Below are 21,805 nucleotides of genomic sequence, written 5' to 3'. Positions count from 1 at the left end.
AGCATATCTTTGAGGTGGTTCTACAGTACCATTTATATTAACAGGTTATACAATGCTATATCTTTAAGCTGATCATGCAATACAATAATCACTCAGATAATTATACAAATACCATGACGACAGGGTGGGACATAAAGATCTCCCAAATTTTGAATGGATATAAAAAAAGAACACAACTATCTAGGAAAAAACTGATTATATTTCTAAAAAGTACATAAAACATAGTTTTATTTTAATGGGTTTTAAAAGTTATGTTTGACAAATGGCAGCCGTTGTTCGCAATACATTGATGGAGTCATTCCCAGTTCTTCGTGACTCTCCATGTCATCTCAGGTGGAATTGCATCAGTTTCATCTCTGATCTTTTCCTTCAAATCCTCAAGAGTTTGAGGACGATGTCAGAAAACTTTTTCCCTTAAGTATTCCCAAAGGAAAAATTCACAAGGGCTTAAATTTGGTGAAATTGCCAGCCACCCCACGTCTCCCCTTAAAGAGACCAAATGCCCAGGAAACATTTCCCTTAACAAGTAAATGTCATGCTGTGTGAGCTGTGGCCTCATCCTGTTGAAACCACAGATGTCCTGTGTCCAAATCATCCAGTTTGGGGTGCAGAAAGGCCTCCAACATTGCAACATATCAGTCAGAGGTAACAGTTACTGTTGCACCACCTTCTTCAAAAGAGTACAGGCAGATCATACCAAAGCTGGCAACTTCACACCAATCAGTTATGTGAGAAGAGTGAAGCAATCATTGGTGGAGTTCATGAGGATTATGTTCAGCCCAGTAGCGAAAATTCTACTTGTTTACAGTTCCATTGATATGTTATTAAACCTCATTGGTACTCAAGAGAAAAGCTGCAGTAGAAACTTGTGCAAGACTATTCACACATACAGCTCTGCGGTTATTATGACCTGTCTCAGTTAATTCTTGAACCAACATCATTTTGTAAGGATGCAGTTTCTAATTGGCATGCAAAATCTTCCTCAGACTCTAGTTCTCTGCTTATGAGTGGAACATTTTGGTGATAACAGAATGGATGGTCTTACTGCTGCCACATTTTCTGGTCCTAGGTCTGCCAGGTGATTAACTTTACAAAGTAAAATTGTTTTCTGATCTGGTACAGATGTATTTGTACTGTGCGTGAAAGTGTCTATGGAACTCTTGCTGCCTTGCTATTACAGATTATTCTTTCTCTCTTTTACTCTTTTACTTGTTTCAATCATTTGACTGCGGCCATGCTGGAGCACCACCTTTAGTCGATCAAATCGACCCCGGGACTTATTCTTTGTAAGCCCAGTACTTATTCTATCGGTCTCTTTTGCCGAACCGCTAAGTGATGGGGACGTAAACACACCAGCATCAGTTGTCAAGCAATGCTAGGGGGACAAACACAGACACACAAACATATACACACACACTTATATATATATACATATATACGACAGGCTTCTTTCAGTTTCCATCTACCAGATCCACTCACAAGGCATTGGTCGGCCCGGGGCTATAGCAGAAGACACTTGCCCAAGATGCCACGCAGTGGGACTGAACCCGGAACGACGTGGTTGGTTAGCAAGCTACTTACCACACAGCCACTCCTGCGCCTATTGGTTGTTTTCATAATATAACAAAGTCACAATGTTCACTGATCCAACTCATGATGGGTTCTGAAAATGATAGAGAAATTGCTATGATAATTGATGCAGAAAATGAAAATAACAGAGTCTAGCCTACTGAATAAGACCTGCTCCACCTCTCTACCACCACTACAGCCCACACAGGGCCCACTCCAAATGTGGGAGATCTTTATGCTTCCCCTTGTTTAAGCTGCTTCTCTAATATCTTATGTGCTAGTTATATAGTACCAAGTATTATTTGAGCTGGTTATACAAACCCATATCTACTGGATGGCTCTGAGCTGGTTATACTATACTAAAACTACTCAGTTATTTCACTCATGCATTTAAAGGACAAGGTAGAATTGCAAAATCATTACAGTATATTACAATAGTTGTCTTAGCAAAGCTAATTAAACACTAAAGACCAGACAGCCATAGTTGGGTGTTACCAATCTGTTCCTAACAAGTATTTTGTCTGTAGTGTTATATTCTCTGAACTTGCCCAATTCAACCCATCTGCCTCTGATCTCTCCCTGTGGGATAATATTTCCTTGATTCAATTTATATGACAATGGCTATTTATGTTATGACATACCAAGTGAAATGATTTCTAAATTACAAATAAAAGTAATTATGGGAAATGCTAAATTGTGATGGTCAGGCCTTTCCCAATAACACTGGTTAAAAAACTGGTTTGATCTAACTACTACAAGCGAGTAAACAAGGTTCTACCTTGTTGAAAGCTAAGTATTGATCCTATTTCATGCCTTAGTGATTGATATTCCAACTGTAAGACATCTATTGTAGCTAATCATGTCACTCTATATAGCATTTCATATTAAAACTATTAAGATTGGTAAGTAGTTGAGAGGCTTACTAAAAGATTTTCAGCTTATATGTTAGCATAAGCAAGGGAAGCAGAAAATGATACTAGGGGCTGGCGATAAACTAGATATGGTTAATTGAAGAAGTATGTTGCTGTGCAGTTGGAATAGAGAATATTTTGCAGAAATGAATATCGTTCCCCTTTCTTTTTCAATAAAGAGTATTACACAAACTGTTAGTCCTTACCTCAGCTAACCATACAGCAATATACAGCTAAGATTTTATTTCCAATCTGATTCACATGGACACAATCCTTGGATTATACATTCTGATGATTCTCTTCCTTTGGTTCGTTTAGAATTGCCATAAGTTAATACATAGAAAGAAAATAGGTTAGGAAGGATTTCCAAAACAATATGCTTCTCTTAAAAAGAGGTTTGGGTAAAATATTTTGTTTGGGGTCTGATGTTGATCACACTATACAAGGGGATGTTGAGGAGGCTCTGCTAGTGATAGCAACAGATCTTGTGGCAAGGGAGATGAAGACAAAAAAGGAATCAAAAGAGTGAGCAGCAGCAGTAGCAGCAGTAGCAGCAGCTGTTGTTTATCAGGTTTTAGGTGAGATCAGCATTAGTTTGGAAATTTTAGAATAGTAGTGGTACAAATAAAGAAGACAAAATCTAGTTGTGCATTGCATGTCCTTGTTTAACCCTTGGTCAACTTGCATCAAGCAGACATAGAATGTTGATCAAATAAGTAGGCACAATCAAACAGTTGTTGTAATTGTTGCTGTCATCATTGTCATAGCAAAGCTAATTAAACACTAAAGACCAGACAGCCATAGTTGGGTGTTGCCAATCTGTTCCTAACGAGTATTTTGTCTGTAGTGTTATATTCTCTGAACTTGCCCAATTCAACCCATCTGCCTCTGATCTCTCCCTGTGGGATAATATTTCCTTGATTCAATTTATATGAGACTATGGCTGTTGTTCCAGATATACTATTGCCCTACAAGTTAACAAACATTCTACTGCCTGATATACAATGGTTTATTGTAGAGAGGACAATGTGACTGAATGTGTTGAACTTTTCTCTCTGTACAATGAATGTGTGAATGTGTGCAGCACCTGTAGGCTCCTGTGGTCATAACAGAGGAAGTGGATGAGGTGGACTCAATGGGAGAATGATGTACCAGTAATTGTGTATGTCCCAGGACTTTGTTTGGTGTTATTAACATTGCTTTTATTTTCCTTCATATATGCTTTTTATGTTTGTTTGCATGATTTAGGAAGGAATGTATTAGGGCGGTGTTGTAAGAAGGTGGAATTGCAGATGAGTCTGTGTGTTAAAGGGGTAATTGCACACACAGGGCCAGATACAGTGAAAGTTGGAGATTTCACTACAGTAACAAATGGTTTCTCTTCAATAATGATAAGGAATTTATTGTATACAGTGCACAGGTGCACTACAACTCATCAGAAAAAGTAACAAAAATTACATGAACAGTATATAGAATGTGCACAGGAAGTGAACAGTGAATAAATCTATATAAAAGAAAAAAACAGGTGTGGTGGGACATCAGGTATATTGTTGGCAAATTTCAAGAAGCATGGAAGTTCTGAAGGGTGTAGTGTCTTGACTGCTAACAACAGATGCCGATAGTTTATTCCATGCCTTAACGATTCTGTGTGTGAATAAAAAATATTTCTGAAAGTCATGGGTACTGTGTTGTTTTTTTGATTTTGTAAGCATGTCCATTTGTGTTAGTTTGGATAGTCTTTCATTTTCAGTATGTTTGATTCTTTGTATTAGTGGTCTGTGGGTATGGACTGTGTGTGAGCAGCTCCTGGTGATGTAAAGCATGCTGTGCTTGTTCTCTTTGTAGAGTTTGTTGAGTCTCAGGTGACAACCAACTCTCTCTTGGGTGGATAGATCAGTGTGTCAAATGAGAAACAAACCCTCTCCGACACACTTATTGCAGCTCTTATGGTTTATGTAATGAGCAATATTATTTTTGCTTTCTAATTTCAGATATCAATGAATGTTTCCTGAATAGAAGTATCTGCCACCAGGCCTGCGAGAATACACAGGGTTCTTACCGTTGTTACTGTATGACTGGATATACCCTAAGTGAAGACGGATACACCTGCCAAGGTAGGAATATTAGTGCTGTTGCAACTTAGTCACAGATCATTCCTGTTAATCAAACCTAGACTCCAAGACATTCCAGGCATAACTGTTCCATCTTATTTCTCAATCACATATAAGATCATCAAATGTGTCTTTCCTTTTCTAAGATGGCAGTCAAGCCATCGAAGGGATGTTTTCCTGTCATGTTGAGTGACCATATCACAGATCTTTCATTTGCTTCAAGAATATTAGGTATTTTGGGTGGATAATATTAACTACAAGATAAAATGCCATTTCATACCAAGATTTGTGCTTGTAACCAGTTGTCTCCAATGATTAAACCCTGATCAACTGAATGGCCTATATTCAGATGCATTTCAGCCATAACCATTCTGTATTTTATGTTTGCCTAGAACTATATTAATCCATGTGTTTTTTTCCCATTTTTAATACAATAGTGTGCAGTTTGAAGGAAACATGACTGCTGTTTCTAGCAGGTCAAGTGACCATGCAGGAATTCCCTTGTTTATTCAACCAGTTCTATGTAGTCTGAGATAGGGATGGTGATGATGGTGAGGTTGTCATTAATGCTGTTCTTGCTACGGTTGTATTTGAAGAAAGAGGAATTAATGATATCTAAACAAACCAGTACTACTGGCTGAGTTGAGAATGTAACCTATTTCAGATAAAAAATTGAAAGTTCATATATTGTCATATATAGTACTGCATAACATCCCCTTGGAAAGATACATTCATTCACCGTTATCATCATCATCATCATCATCATCATCCTTTAATGTCCATTTTCCATGCAGGCATGGTTTGGACAGTTTGACTGGAGCTGCCAAGGTGGATAGTTACACCAGGTCCTAATCTGATTTGGCATGGTTTCTATGGCTGGATGCCCTTCCTAACGACACCACTTTACAGTGTGTGGTTGGTGCTTTTACTGTTGCACTGGGACAAGTGCTCTTACGTGGCAAAGGCACAAGTGCTTTTTATGTGGTTCCAGTACAGGATTCTTGCAAGCCAATCCTCTTCACCAGGGGATGTGGTCTCTGCTGCGAAGAGAACAAGTCATCTTGGGTACAACAAGGCACCAGGTATCTTGGTTCTTTATCATCTCATCTGAAGAGTTCAACGTCCTGGGTTACCTTTCTGCACTTCAGTTCTCCATAATGTGGATAGTTACCATGTATAAGTATTAGTTCACTTGCTTAACCTCCATGTAAATTTTATGTATTTCCTTAGCTTGCAGTTCGTTCATTTTACCCTCGTTCTTTTCATACTGGCATGGGTTAGATGAGAACTTATTTGAAGTAGTATTTTATGACCAGATGCTCTTCCTGTCACCAACTTTTATGAGTTTTTCTACTAAGGGACTTTTTTTTCCCACTTAACTTCAAAAGCACATAAGTACAAGATATATTGTTCACAGAGACTGTAAATGTGACATCAATGTTTTATGCTTAGATGGTCTCATGTGGAGAAGAGCAAATGACATTTCTGCACAAAGACACATGCACACTCATGCATGTATGCATGTTCATGCACACATGCATATACACATGTACAGATGCACATGACAAGCTTCTATAAATTTTTATGTCTCGCAGCTCCAAGGTGTTATTTGGTCTGAGACAAGTGGAAGACACTTACTCAAGGTGCAATACAAATCAAGCTTAACCTGAGGTCATGTGATTGCAAAGTCAGCTTAATCATATATCCATGTCTGCATCTATGTAGTGTGTGTGTGTGTGTGTGTGTGTATTGTTGTGAAGAGGCTGCCCATTTAAGCACAATCCTTTAATTTTACTCTAATATTTTCTTTTTTAATGTCATTGATTTCATGATACGAACTTGGATAATAAATATTACTACTAGTCAGGGCTGGTGCTAGGAAGTGCTGGGCCCAAATAGAGAATCGTCAGTGAGGTCCTCTATTCTACATTAACTGAAGATTGATGTTTTATGCTTTGTGTAGCATTCCAGTCCTGGCCAAAAGGCCACAAAGATATACTAAAAATTCATCATAGTATTCTCCACTCGACCATGTGTGCAGGGCCCTCACTTGGTGTGGAGCCCAATTTGAACAAGTCTGTCTAATTGGCTTAAAACCATGTCTGCTCTTAGTAGAACCCATCACTACATTACCATAAATGTCAATAGGGAATTTGGACCCAGATCTGTAAACTAATGAAATACAAGTCAGTTATATATAATACCTGCAGAGAAATTGTACATAAAATAAATATCTGCAATGTCGTTTGGTTTCCAGATGTTGATGAGTGTGCTTCAAACAAAACTCATGGCTGTTCCCATATCTGCATTAATATTCCTGGTTCTTATCAATGTGATTGTCCCAGTGGCTACCAAGTGTCAAGTGGAACATCCTGTAGCAGTAAGTGTTTGTTATTTTTTTGTTTTATTGCTATTTAGTATTATAGTTTTTTTTTTTTTTGACACTGTATAATCTTTCTTTTTATGAAAAGTATCCTGAGTACAGCATCCAGATGATGAAATTTATGATGTTGATCATAAAATCATGTCCCCAAAAGTAAATTTTAAGTTAACATAGATCTATTTAGATGGCAAGAACTACAAGTTCAGTTTCACCTTGGATGATATTATAACATAACATATTTTTGATGAAGACTTGTTATTGAAACTATTTCTGTAGTTGTCCTTAAGCAAGATATATTGTTTCTCTCAAACTACTTAGCTGGAAAGTAGGTGTTAGTTACACTTCAATGTGTTATAGTTGAGGCTAAAATGATTTTAAGCCATTCTAATATTTGTTTTAAAGCACATTTATTTCAGGAATATATATATATATAACAAAATTAGAAAATGGAGAAAACATACTTAAATCAATCAAACATCAACCATCAGATGATACCCAATCAATACTTTATTACACCATTACATAACAGTAAAGGCATTATACAAAATATATAGTAAATATAATTAGACAAGGAAATAGAAATATAAAATATAAAATATAATATATAATTATATCATATCTGACAGCTGTTTCATCCGTAAGGGCAAGTATGCCTCATTTAACCTATAATCCATATAAGGCAGGTATAAATGAGACATTAACAAGGATGCCCCACGGACTCTTCAGAGAATTTAATTTATTATAAGTGTGAAAAAATTTTTTTTATACATATAAATATAAAAATATAAAATATAAGCCCTAACCCTAGCCAGGCTCATGGGCCTGGTTTCCCGGTTTCTATGGCGTATGTGTTCCCCAGCTGGACAGGATGCCAGTCCATCGCAGCGTTACATATTTTTGCCAGCTGAGTGGACTGGAGCAACGGGAAATAAACACAACGAACTCAAGAACACAATGCGTCACCCGGTCTAGGAATCGAAACCACAATCTTACAATCATGGTGCTGACACCCTAACCACTAAGCCACGTGCCTCCACATATATATATATATATATGCACACACACATACACGCACACACACACACCACACACACACACACACCACACACACACACACACACACACACACACCACACACACACACATATATATATATTATATATATATACACATACATATATATATATATATATATATATATATATATATATGCACATACATACATATATATATATATATATATATATATAAATCACACCTATAGACTTTTGAGGAAAAAGCTGATAAATCTTTCTGCATACCACAGTACTCTATAAAGAAGGTGCTTATCTAAAATACATCATGGCAGAGAGGATACCAGTTCTTTTGTAACTGATTTGTATTCTTGATATTAAGGTGAAGTGAGCTATGCAGAATTAAATGTCTTGCTTGAGAAAAAAACTAAAAAGTCTCAAATAAAACATGGCAGATTTGAAATTATGATCAATGTGTTGGCAGTCCAGTATCTGCTAGTTAACCATTTCATTTCTCTATAAAATCTTTTATATTTCATAAATAAGGGAGAGGATATCTTTAAACTGGTTCAGGTATCGCATTCTGTGGCTGAGATAACATTGGGCTGAATGCTTTTTAGCTATCATCATTGTTGTCATCATCATCGGCATCATTGTCATCGTCGTTGGTGTCATCGTCATCATCATCCAATGATGGCATATTAGTTATAGTCTTGCCTTTTTGGTTCAAATCTCAGTGGAGTTAAAACTATACTTAACATCAGTTTTTGATATAATAAATATCAATGAGATATTATACTATTCTAGTTTCCTGGCAGATTGGCTTTATCTTGAGAAAAGAGAAGACATCTATACTAGAGTAACTTCCATTACATTCAGAAATGATATTTTTTCTTCCATATGAAGCAGACTCCAGGTACAAGCATAAGCAAATACTTGATGTTCGCCCACAAACTTGATACAAAAGTGATGAAGCAGTGAAATAATATTTTGGCACAAGGCCAGCACTTTAGTGGGAGAGGATAAGTCAGTTACATTGATCCTAGTTGCTCAACTGGTACTTATTTTATTGACCCCCCCCAAAAAAATGAAAGACAAAGGGGCCTCAGTAGAATTTGAACTCAGAATATAAAGACAGATCAAATGCTGTTAAGTACTAACAATTCTACCACCTTGCAACCTTCAGCAGTGAAATAAAATATTGATAGAATTATAAACCCTGAGCCTAGACAGACATTCTTTTACTGAGTGCAGGGCCCAAATACTATGTATGGTTGGTGAATTGGAAATTATGTTTGGAGTATTTAATCTATGCCTTGCATTTTTTGCACCACCTTACACATTCTGAGTTCAAATCCAATCAAGGTCATTATTATCTTTCATCTTTCAAATATTAGGAAAATAAATGACCAGTCAAATACTGAGTTTGATCCCATCCCACTTCTCTCACTGTCCATCTGTCTGTCTGTCTGTCCTTCTCCTCTCTCTCTCTCTATCTCTCTCTCTCTCTCTCTCTCTCTCTCTCTCTCCTCTCTCTCTCTCTCTTCCCTCTCTCTCTCATAGTCTCCTTCTTGAACACAGTATTAGTTGCACTGTCCTGTTAGAATGAGATGGAAAACCACTTACAGAATCCCTTCTGTTCATGACAACTGCATCCACTATGTTGTAGTAAAAAAGTGGCCTACAGGCGTAGGAGTGGCTGTGTGGTAAGTAGCTTGCATCCCGACCACATGGTTCCGGGTTCAGTCCCACTGCGTGACATCTTGGGCAAGTGTCTTCTGCTATAGCCTCGGGCCGACCAAAGCCTTGTGAGTGGATTTCATAGACGGAAACTGAAAGAAGCCCGTCGTATATATATATATATATATATATATATATGTGTGTGTGTGTTTGTCCGTGTTTGTCCCCCTAGCATTGCTTGACAACCGATGCTGGTGTGCTTACGTCCCCATCACTTAGCGGTTCGGCAAAAGAGACCGATAGAATAAGTACTGGGCTTACAAAGAATAAGTCCCAGGGTCGATTTGCTCGACTAAAGGCGGTGCTCTAGCATGGCTGCAGTCAAATGACTGAAACAAGAAAAAGAGTAAAAGAGTAAAGAGTAAATTGTGGTTTGGTAGAACACAATGCATCATCTTCTTCTCCTTCTTCATCATCATCATCATCATTATCGTGACAGTGATGATGCTGATCACTCCACACTATATTGTATAATTAATTAGTTTAAATTAATTTCAATTTCAGAGTTGCCTCCCTTGTCTCTCTTGAACAAAATTAATAATTTTATTTTTTTATTTTCTTTTCTCTGCTGGTGCCATTTAGATTAATTACAACTTTTTGGCTCCTTCCAAAGCCTTCACTATATTATATTAGATTTATTTTGTTGAAAGTATGTATTATAAGTTAATTTCATTTTCCATAGTCCAAGGGTTTGGGGAAAGGCATTGTTGAATTTCTAATATCAGTATTAAACTTCTGTGTAAGAACAAGAAATTTTATAACTGTTATTTTCTAAAATCTTCATTCCTTCACATTGCAAATTAGAATGATTCTCCATTTCACAGAAAATTAAAATGACTCTATTTCAGACCAAATGTTATAGTATTGGATGAGGATTAAATCAATAACTGAATTGATGGAGGTGTAAGAAATTCAAATCTCAAACAAAATTAAATATCATGTCCAACCCATGCCAGCATGGAAAACGGACGTTAAACAATGAGGATGATGATGATTTATGTATTTGTTTCTCAAGATTCTTGATGTGAAATTGTGTATTGAAACAGATATTGTTATACTTGGGGATGGTCATATTATTATTATCATTATTATTATTATTATTATTATTATTATTATTATTATTATTATTATTATTATTATTATTATTATTATTATTATTATTATTTTAGTTTCTTTGTCAAAGCTCTTTCATCACATGTCCTGTGACCGCTTCAGTGATTCTCTATCCTGTGTTTCTCCCCTTGTTCTACTTATTCCATTTTGTCTTTCTGTGGTATGTATCCTTAAATATATAAATGTGAACTCAGTGATGCTGATAATAGGACTGCTATTGGTGCTGTAGTTAAAGGCTCAAAACCCACTGTTTTTCTGGTCCTTGCTGCTTTACACAAAAGGTTTCTAGTAGCTTCTTTTAAAATACACTGGACACAGATAAGAGTTTTGTTGTGGGAAGCTGACAGTACTGAAAGAAATGCTCAGCCCTTATATATTACGTTTGCTGAGAGACTTGTTGGTGGGGCATACAGTGTCCATAGAGGACCAGATTCATCCTTGTAAACTTGGTGGTGAGGGTGATGTGGGTGGCAGTGGTCCTTCTCCTTCTCCTAATAATCTCTGATTAGGAAGACGTATTTTATGATTTAAAACAAAGGTCTTCTAGCCATAGCCAGCATGTCTTATTCCAGACATGACTAGATTCTTTATGTTCCTCCTTTTTTTAAGATGTCTGAGTGTGATCTGAAGGAAGAGGGATAATATGGCTGCAATTTCTAGCAAGTTGTACAACCTTGTAGAATCTCCCTCATTGACTTGTGGTAAAAAATGACTTGATGAAGAAACTGATGATGAAAATAGTAAATTAATAAGCACAATATTTCTTCTGGGAATGAACTACTATAAAATTTTTTTCCTCGGTGTTATTGTCTTTAGCATGCAGAAACTTTATATAAAGACTAAACAAAATGGTTAATCCTTCCGATTTAAACACACCTCTGTTGGTTTTCTTTCAGAATGTCCACATGATAGTTATCGAAGTGTAAATGATACAGGTTGTCAACGTTGTCCAACAGATTCATTCACAGCTGACGCTGGCAGCACATCCGTTGAGGACTGTTTTTGTGCATCAGGATTTATTAGAGACAGGTTTGGAAAGGAACACTGTACAGGTGAAATCTCATTCATAAAAAAAGCTCTTAAAATTTTCTTCCTTTATAGAGATCTTTTATATTATTTAAGGTTTTATATTTTGATGTTAGCTTCTGCTCCAGTATCAATATGTAAATATATATGTGCATACATACATTTAAACATAAAAAAAAGATCAAAGGTCCTCTCTGATCCATAGACCCAAAAGGCTGATTTCCCAAACTCTATGGTATATATGTACACATCCTTACCTGGACAGTATGTTGATCCATCACTGAGTTACTTACTTTTGCCAGCTCATTGAACTGGAGCAACGTGAGACAAAGTGTTTTGTACAAGAACTCAATGCATTGACCAATCCAGGAATTGAAACCACAATCTCATGACCATGAGTTCAACACTCTAACCACTAATCCACACACCTCTATATATTCAAATAGACACACATACTTACATACATATAGATATAGACACACACTAATAACCATGTATTTGTGTATATATCATCCTCATCATTTAGCATCCATTTTCCATGCTATCATGGGTCAGATGGTTTAACTGGAACTGGTAAGCCAGAGTGCTGCACCAGGCTCCAGTCTGGCTTGGCTTCATTTCTATGGCTGGATGCCCTTCTTAATGCCATCCACTCCGCAGAATGTACTGGGTGTCTTTTACGTGTCACTGGCACAGATGCCATTTATGTGGCACTGGCACTGGCCATATATATGTATGCATGCATACATAAATATACATACACTAATATATATACACGAGCATCTTTAAGGTATAGAGACAGAATCATTTTGGAGAGAAACAAAATATCATTCAATACATTTAAATACTTAATCTAGTATTAAGCAGGCATGCTTTGTGCACAATGCATTAACAAGTTTGAAGTACAAAGTAATGTCTGCATATATGAAACAATATAATGAAGGCTGTCTATTTATTCTTGAGATGTCTGTGTATGTATTACATATATATGAGCGAAAATGTCACACAAGGGAATGACAAAGGAATTTACAGATAAGCAGAAAAATACATCACATGCATACAAGCTCAATTTCTCTGAAGTTGTTGACCACACATCACAATTTCAACACTTTCTGGCAATATTGTTCAAGTTGGCAGTGTAGCTGTTGGGGTATAAAAAGACAAACATGATAGGACTTGAAAATGGCCAAGAACACTCCAAAAACTTCTAGTTGATTTAATTGTCATATATAGCTGGCTACAACTATAACATTGTGCCTCTCTTGGATTCTAAATGAGGAATTCTGATTATTCAATCTGGCCTTGTAAGGGCCTTCCATTACCCCAACATATTTCTGTTGCTCTATTGATATTGGTCAACCCCATTTCTGTTTCATAGACCATGGCTTCCATGCTGAATGACCAGTTACTGGGCACTCACTGTAAATCCTACATGAGTACCTTGCCCCTATGATCCAGTGTAAAATGTTTATCAGTTAATCTAAGGAAGATCCTTCTCATCCAGATTTTCATAATGAGTGAAAAATTGATGGTGGTGTGGAAACCACATGACTCTTCAGTGGCACTGTCTCTTGCAGGTGTTAGGGCTGGGCATGTAAGTGAGGCTGTCTTTGAACCTGCAGGCTACCAGAGCCTTGTTATAATGGGAGACCACTGTGTTGAAGACCCCTTTGCTGGAGGATAGATTCAACATCTTCCCACTGACTCCCTTTACAAAGTTTTAAAATACTAATAGTGGATGGCAGGAGGCTGTGAGGAAGAGTAACAACCTTTTGTTCTGTTTGCAGTAGGGCCTATATGAACCTGTGCCCAAATCAAGGGTTACATCCAAGAAATGAATTACTATGTGTGTGTGTGTGTGTGTATGTGTGTATAAAAGAAGGAAGCAGAAAACAAATTATTGATTACAAATACTTCATGTATGTTTCAATAATCTATAATCAGTAATTAAATTGATTATCAAGCATATCATCAGTTGATGATTACATGCGTTAGTGATAACCGTCCTGGAAAGAACTCTGAAGTAGTAACCAGAAATAATTGTCCTTCCTCCTGTGTGTTATTTGGGGTTGACCTCTTGTCAACACCAAATAACCTTAAAATCTAACACAAAGAAGACCCATCCTGACAGCAGTGTGGAGCAACTCTTTGCATCCTGAACCATACTTTGACTGGATGCCCTAGTCCAATACAAGTGGAAGCACAACAAGATCCTTACAGAAATTGTTAAGTGGATAGCCCAGCAGAGGTTTAAAGCCAATATGGAGCAGCCATCATCACCCAAAGGCATCAGGTTTCTTAGGGAAAGAAACAATGTTCCTAAAGCAAAAGCAGCTGTGAGAGATCACAAGGGTAGACCTGTCTTTTTTAGAACAGGTGGCAACAGTAACATTGTTCCATCCAGACTTGTTCCTGCTCTCCAGAAGTGCCAAAAACAATCATTGTGGTTGAACTTAGAGTGACTCTGAAGGACATACTTGACATTTTTCACTGATGGATCCAAAGGAACATCATGACCAATTTGGAACTGGTATCAGTGCAGGAGCTGTCAGAACTAGGAAGTAGATAACAACATTGAACTGCCTCAGGATTATTCCGAAAGCCTTTCCCATTGCTGGCTGGGGCTGCAAGGCAGCAGAAGTTTAGAATCAGTATTTTCCTTCTCTTAGATGGATTGTTCCCAATCAGGATGATGTGCTCCATCTGTCTGGCTGATTTCCTAATTGGCCTAGAGCTTAGGCGGTGAGCTGGCAGAAACGTTAGCACTCTGGGCGAAATGCTTAATGGTATTTCATCTGTCCTTACGTTCAGAGTTCAAATTCCACCAAGGTCAACTTTGCCTTTCATCCTTTCAGGGTCGATAAATTAAGTACCAGTTGTGTACTGGGGTTGATCTAATTGACTGGCCCCCTCCCCAAAAATTTCGGACCTTGTGCCTAGAGTAGAAAAATAGAAAAGAATTGATCTAGAGCTGTGATCCTGACAGGTGCTACTACTCTAGGTCAGAGAATATCTGAGAACAATGAGAACAATAGAGGTTTAGAGGGAACTCCTAATGCAGGGCCCCACTACTGGATGCAGTTTGAAGGATTATATATGTATATATATAAAGAGAGACAGACAGAGAGACAGAAGAAGTGGCAACTGTACCACTCATAACTCATGACATTTATAAAACACAAATATAAACAAACATACACACACACACACACGTTCAACTGGCTTCTTTTAGTTGTTATACATATATATATTGATATATATGTATTATCATTTTTATACATACATACACACATACATACATATATGCACATACATACTTACTTTAAGACTTCTCTAAAGTTTTATTTGCTGTGTTAATTTAACAGAAGTCTATTGGAATCTTCAAAATTATCAATGTAGAAAAAAAGAAATATTTAAAAATCATACACGCACTATATATACATGCATATATATATATATATATATATATATATATATACACACAAACATACACACACATATACATATGCACACATACATACATACATACAGTTATAACTATGTATGTATATATACTAATTTTGAAAAGTCTTTAATTAAATTCCTTCATGAAAACTGAGCAAATTGTAATATATTTTTCATTAGTATATTTGATGATTTATCAAATATTAATGTTGTAGTCTGAAATTTAAATGTAATGCGTTTTATAAAGTTTTATGTCTGATACAATATGTTTATATTTGATATGGTTTGATGGTTTTTGAGGGCAGATAAACCCTGATAATTACAATGTTTCAATCAAATCAACTTTATTTCAGTCCATATTTAATATATTTTACTATATTTTGAAATTAGTAACTGTAGGATTATAAAATTGTTCACAGTAAAAACCAATGGTGATGTTTTAGATACTATCTGTTTAAATATGTATGAAAATAAGAAAGAAAATTGTTGCTGTCTCAGATTCAAATTAAAAACTGTTTTAATGATTTCAGAATGTCAGTATTTAATTCCACAGTGTTTAGCAGCTGATGTGAAATTGGTTTTAGTTTGAAATTTGATATTTATATATACCTAGAGAGAATGGAAAAACTGCAATTTTGTCAGACAACAGACATTAAACTAACACCAATTCTATTGTAATGATATCTTGGAAAAAAAAAAAATACCTATTTGACTCATTGCTTCTTAATTTACATTTCTGTTTTACTTTCATTGTCTATGATTACATTGTTGTTGTTGTTGTTGTTGCTGTTGTTGTGGTTGTTATTTATTCACACTTCTATACTGTTCTAAAATTTAGAGCTGCAATAGTTTATAGATAAGCAAAAAGTCCCAAATTTAAAGACAGAAGAGATGTTGTTGAGAGTGGTTTGACTGCTTTATTGTGCGGATACAGTCAAGAGATGTTCCGAAGTCTGTAAATAACAGTAACGTGCTTGAAGCTTTCCCAAAAACACTCATGTTGGAATGCTACTTTTATTTATGAAATTGAGACAAAAGCATGTCCTATATATGTATATGGATTATTCATACTGACTGTTATCACCCTCCTCCTCCTCTTCATCCTCTTCATCCTCATCCTCATCCACCTCATCCACCTCATCCTCATCCTCATCATCATCATCCTCATCATCATCCTCATCATCATCATCATCATCATCATCATCATTTTAATCTTCATTCATTTTAATCTTCATTTTTCTATGCTTGCATAGGTTAGAGTTTATTGAGGCGATTTTTTCTATGGCCAACCCTTCTTGTTGCCAACCCTTACCTCTTTCAAAAAAGGTAATATTTCACCAGGGCCAGAAATATCATTTGTAAAATATTGGAAATGGATGATAATCATTTACAACAATCAATGTCATGGCAAGGAGACACATGCGAACACACGCACACACACACACACAGGGCTACCGCTTCCCATAAAAGAGAAGTATTTGCCGATAATTATTTACAGACATATATAGAATTCTACAAAGTATTTCCTTTAAGCTATGTAAAGTCAGTATTTCCCGAGGATCTTTCTAAATATTTCATATAAATAAAATATATATAAAGACATGTAAATAAATATGAACATGGTAAAAATATAGATAAAACAATGATTATCCGAACGATTCAGTTGGATCTCTGGTAATCTGACTGAGAATTAAGCATGCTAGGTGCTTGGGATTAGTTAGCATTTGAAATGACATAAAGCCGATAAACTTCTCAGTTGGTTCTTTAGATTTTTTCCTTTATTAATTAATGTGACCTGATTTTATTAATTAATGGGAAATATTATAGCTAAAGAAAGTTGCAGAGGGAGATTTGAAGCTGTTACCTTAGTTGACTACAAAAGGATATTTCTCTCATGTGTAAAGCATTTACTAAGAATGTAATGGCCATATGGCAGTGAAGCATAAACATTGAATGTAGAAGATCTGTGATCTTCTACACTTGAAAAAAAAAGTGGGGCAAGAATGTTCTCTGATGTTAATATGCTTGAAAGGCACAGCAAAAGTGAGCTAAGAGAATGGCTGAGCATTAAAAACATGAACTGATGCTTGCAGAAAAGATGACTGCTGGTATGGACATATGAACTGATACTAAATATTGGCTGAAAAAGATAACAAAAATATGTGCGTGCATGTGTGCCTGAGAGAAAGTGAGAGAGAGAGGGAGAGAGAGAGAGTATGTATTTCTGTGCACATGCGCATGTGTGTGTATGTGTGTGTGTGTGTATATATATATACACACACACACACACACACACACACATGCATACACACATACATACATACATACATACATACATACATACATACATACATACATACATACATACATACATATATACATACATGTATATAAATATCTTTAATTTTCTTAGACTGATTAAATATTTTCCTTACTAAAAACCTTGCCAAAACTGACCCTGCCTGTGCTTGTGTCACGTAAAAAGCACAAAGTCCACTCTGCTGAGTGGTTGGTGTCAGGAAGGGTACCCAGCTGTAAAAATGCTGCCAAAACAGTTGCAGAAGTCTGGTGCAGGCTTCTGCCTGGCCGATTCCTGTCAAACCATCCCACCCATGCCAGCATGGAAGACAGACATTAAGCGATAATGATGATGATGATTTTAAATCATCCAATAATTAAAAGCTTGAATGTTATTTTCTATTGGCTGAAAACATTAAATAAAAGAATACTGAAAGGAATATCTTCTTCTAGGCTTTGACTTAACTCTTTGTTCTTCACCTCTGCCTAAATGACTATAATGACCATAATGACCAGCTGGACTGACAGAAGTTAGCTCACTGACAATCCTGAGACCATTACTGCTGGTCAGTGTTTAGATCTTATAACTTCTACAATTTGCTGTTTATTTTTGTTTCCACAGAACCAGGAGTTACATCCTATATCTGATAAATTAATACTTTATGGTAGATTTTTAGAGTGAAATATATTTAATAACATTGGTTTAGCATAAGGTCAACTTTTATAGAAAAGGAGTAAATTAATGGATTCCACATAAGTGCAAAAACAGAATTTGATTAGTCAGTGCAAACCCAGTTTTTCATTGTCCCTTGCCTCTCAAATTCCTGGGTGTGCGCTTGCACTCCCTGCACACCCTGTTCCTGATCCTATGGGATTCCAATCCAGTATATTACTCATACATATTTTTATTTATTCTGGCAGAGTAAAGGCAAAGTTGATCCTATCTTGATTTGAACTTAGTATCTTGTAGCTAGTAAGTAAAATCCCTAACTGGCGACCAGAGGGAGTGACTGTGCTCTCAACCAATACATTGTTGTGAGTGCTACTGGATGATGGACTCTGGTGATGATGTTATTCCATGCTTTCCAGTCCATGTCGCTGGCCTTAGCATGCTTGAGGTTGAGGCTCTGTGACTTCAGGTCTTCCTCAATGTGTTTCACCCATATCTTCTTTGTTACACTGCATTGGATTCTCCAGTGAGTGGGTCACTACCACCACAAAAGTTGGTGTGGTTGTCTTCTAGTGCTCATCCTGCAGATGCGGCCAAACCACCACCATGGCCTATGCTGCTGGACTTGGTGTTCAGTGTTGTGGTATAGAACAAAATTCAAAGAAATTTAATTTGACAACCCACCACTTCAATGTCACTTGCCTCAGTCTGTGTAACTAAGGAGTAACATTAATTTCTTTGTGGTTTATGCTGTTAAATCCATAAATCACATGTTCAAACAATACTCCAAAACTACCTGAGCACCTGAAATTACCTGTCGTTGGTCATAACACTTTACATGCATCAGTTTATTTGACTGGATTACAGGATGACTCTCGGTGGTCACAAGTTCAATCTATTCTAGGATAATAAAATATTTTTTATAAAGACATGACTGAGTGATCAGCTGGGTTTACTTTGGGTTGCATCATTTGAGGTTCAGTCTTGATTTGGCTGATGTTTCCTACCATAGTCTCTTGTTGACTAAGGACTTGTGTATGAGTTTTATTAGATGTACCCGTCCAGAGAACTGCTGTTCTTGTTCTTAGGTGATCAATATAATTTGCCAGTGTTGGTGTACAAACAATCAGATCAGGTCATCCTCAAAATAAGCCATATGTCTCTCACTCAGACTATAACTGAGCCATTCAAACAGGAGACTTAAAATATTTGTTTCAAATGAATGTCACAAGGCAGCAAGTTTAGAAGAGGGGTGGGTTGATTACATTGACCTCGCCACCACCCAAGTATTCTACTGGTGCTTATTTTATCAACTCTAACAGAAAGAAAAGCAAAGTTGACCTGGGCAGAATTTGAACTCAGAATGTAAAGACAGCCAAAATGCCACTATTTTGCTTGATATGCTAACAATTCTGCCTGCTCACCACCTTACACGGTACTTCTGTAGTATTTCTTTAGTAATAAATATTGGTTGTCTTAAACTAATGCTTAGCTAGAAATTAGGTTATAGTCACACTTCATCTTGTTAGAAAGTTACTGATGCAAGATGGCAGTTGTAGTAGTGTGAGGGCATGGACTATAACAGAATGTCACTGCATCCATCACTTGATGGTGGTTCCCTACTCCTCACGGATGGCACCTTTGCAGTACTCATGCAACAACCCTCCAACTCATGGATTTGTTTAGGTAATTGTTGCTGGTGTGGGTTTTATGAAGTTGAAGTGCAAATCTTCTTCCCAACCTCTTTTAGTCACCTTTTACAACTCACAGAGGAAACATTGAGTCTATTCTTTAACATCCCAGCCCCCACACAGCCGTGCACATGTGTGATGTAAAGATAGATAAATTAAACATTTCTGTACACTATTATCCTATATATTAATTTCACTTGTCTAATATGTCATGTTCTGCGCTGACATTCATTGGATGTTTGGAGAACTTTAAGATTTGTGTAAGTTGTTGGGAAAAACTATTTACTCCTAATACCAATCACTGATTTGCATATATATATATATATATATATATATATAAAGTGGAAGTGAACAGTCTTGTTTATTTTTTCACAGCTTGGTCGTCTTTCAGCACGTAATGTACCTTACTCAGAAGTAAAAACACATATTGTGGCAAGATTTGAACCCGTAACTATTTGAAATGAATTTAGTGGCTAAGCATCTCAAACACGTAGCCACTTGTATAGTTTTTAATGCACTTCTGATAGCTGCAGTAAGTCTTTATGTCGTTATGGCAGAAAATTTAATTATCATGTCAAATCCTGGTTATTTTACCTGGAGGACATAAATAGGTAACTTGTGTAATATATTTGCAAGATAACCAGAACAGATAAAAGTACATTTTTACCTGAGTTTTCACATATAGTTTCAATTCAATTCTTGCAAAGCATTTAATAAAAAAAGCACTCCAGTAAAATAAGTTTTATTTTAAAATAAAAGAGAATTTATGATGTTAGATATACACGAGATAATTCTATAGTGAAGTTTCTATTAAATATTTTGATTTATGATATTACTTTCAATTTTTGTAAGATGAGAAAAGACAAATTTAATTTTCTTCAATTGATTCTTTGTATCAAAAGGTTGATTGTTATATTTATTGTCAGACCATATTGGATTTTCTGGTCCTGTAGATGATTTCCTCACATCATTTGATGGTCATCTGGATTAGTCACTAGTTATTCATTAGGTAAACTGCTGATGCAAATTATCTTAGACCCTTCTGCCACTGACATATGATTCTTCCTCTGTTGCAAAATAGACAAACCTTTGTTTTTAACAGCAATAGCCACTACCATTGAATGTTCATTGTTTATTTTATGAGAACATTTGAAGACAAAGAGACACGAAAGAAGAAAGATAAGAAAGAAAACAAAAGAAAAGGAAGATGAGTGGGGGGTAAAGCAGTGGAAGATGAAGGGGGAGAGGGTGATGCACCACATATTCCAGAACAAATGGTGTGCTCAACCATGCCCCATGGTAATGACTGTGATGGTGTTACCATGGTGAATGGTCAGTGACATTTGCTACAGCAGCCACTCCTCCCTTGTGAGGGTCACTTCTCCAAAAAACCACCATTATCCCTATTTTTGTGGAGGAAATCAGTAGTATGGGTTCTAAGAACACATGACTTCTTGAGGGCAACCAGTACAAACTGATAGGGACCAGCCAGGTCCCTGTATTTTAAACATGATAAAGATATATTGTTCCAGTGTGATGGAGTAGAGAATTAACATATGTATTCTAGATATTCTGTTTATGCAGATCTACTTGCAAATGCATTGTTTAAACATGATGTTTATATTATACAATGATGGTTTTTTTTAATGGTACTAATGATACACAGATTGTTTGACAACCATGCTATATGTTTTTGTCTCTTTCATTAATAAAAATCATTGGACTGTAGTCAATTATGGCAGACATAATATTTTAGATACTTATTTTACTAATATCAGGAAAAAAAAATAAAGGTCAAAGTCAACTCAAATAAGATATGAACTCAGACCATGAATG

At 36.3% G+C, this 21,805-nt stretch overlaps 1 protein-coding gene across 4 annotated transcripts in view; it reads left to right on the top strand.

The window, feature by feature from the left end:
• The window catches only part of LOC115218584 (fibrillin-1), a 653,797-nt gene that overhangs the window by 510,525 nt on the left and 121,467 nt on the right, over nucleotides 1–21,805 (top strand). For all 4 annotated transcript variants that reach the window (XM_036508171.1, XM_036508172.1, XM_029788478.2 and 1 more), the window contains 3 exons: nucleotides 4,472–4,594; nucleotides 6,849–6,971; nucleotides 11,737–11,892. In XM_036508171.1, coding sequence (XP_036364064.1) covers nucleotides 4,472–4,594; nucleotides 6,849–6,971; nucleotides 11,737–11,892 — 402 coding nt within the window. The remainder of the gene's footprint in view (nucleotides 1–4,471; nucleotides 4,595–6,848; nucleotides 6,972–11,736; nucleotides 11,893–21,805) is intronic.

The sequence above is a fragment of the Octopus sinensis genome, linkage group LG13 (genome assembly GCF_006345805.1).
Source record: "Octopus sinensis linkage group LG13, ASM634580v1, whole genome shotgun sequence".
In the NCBI taxonomy this organism is placed as follows: Eukaryota; Metazoa; Mollusca; class Cephalopoda; order Octopoda; family Octopodidae; genus Octopus; species Octopus sinensis.
Note: the sequence above shows the minus strand (reverse complement) of the source record. Positions and strands in the feature narration are given on the sequence as shown.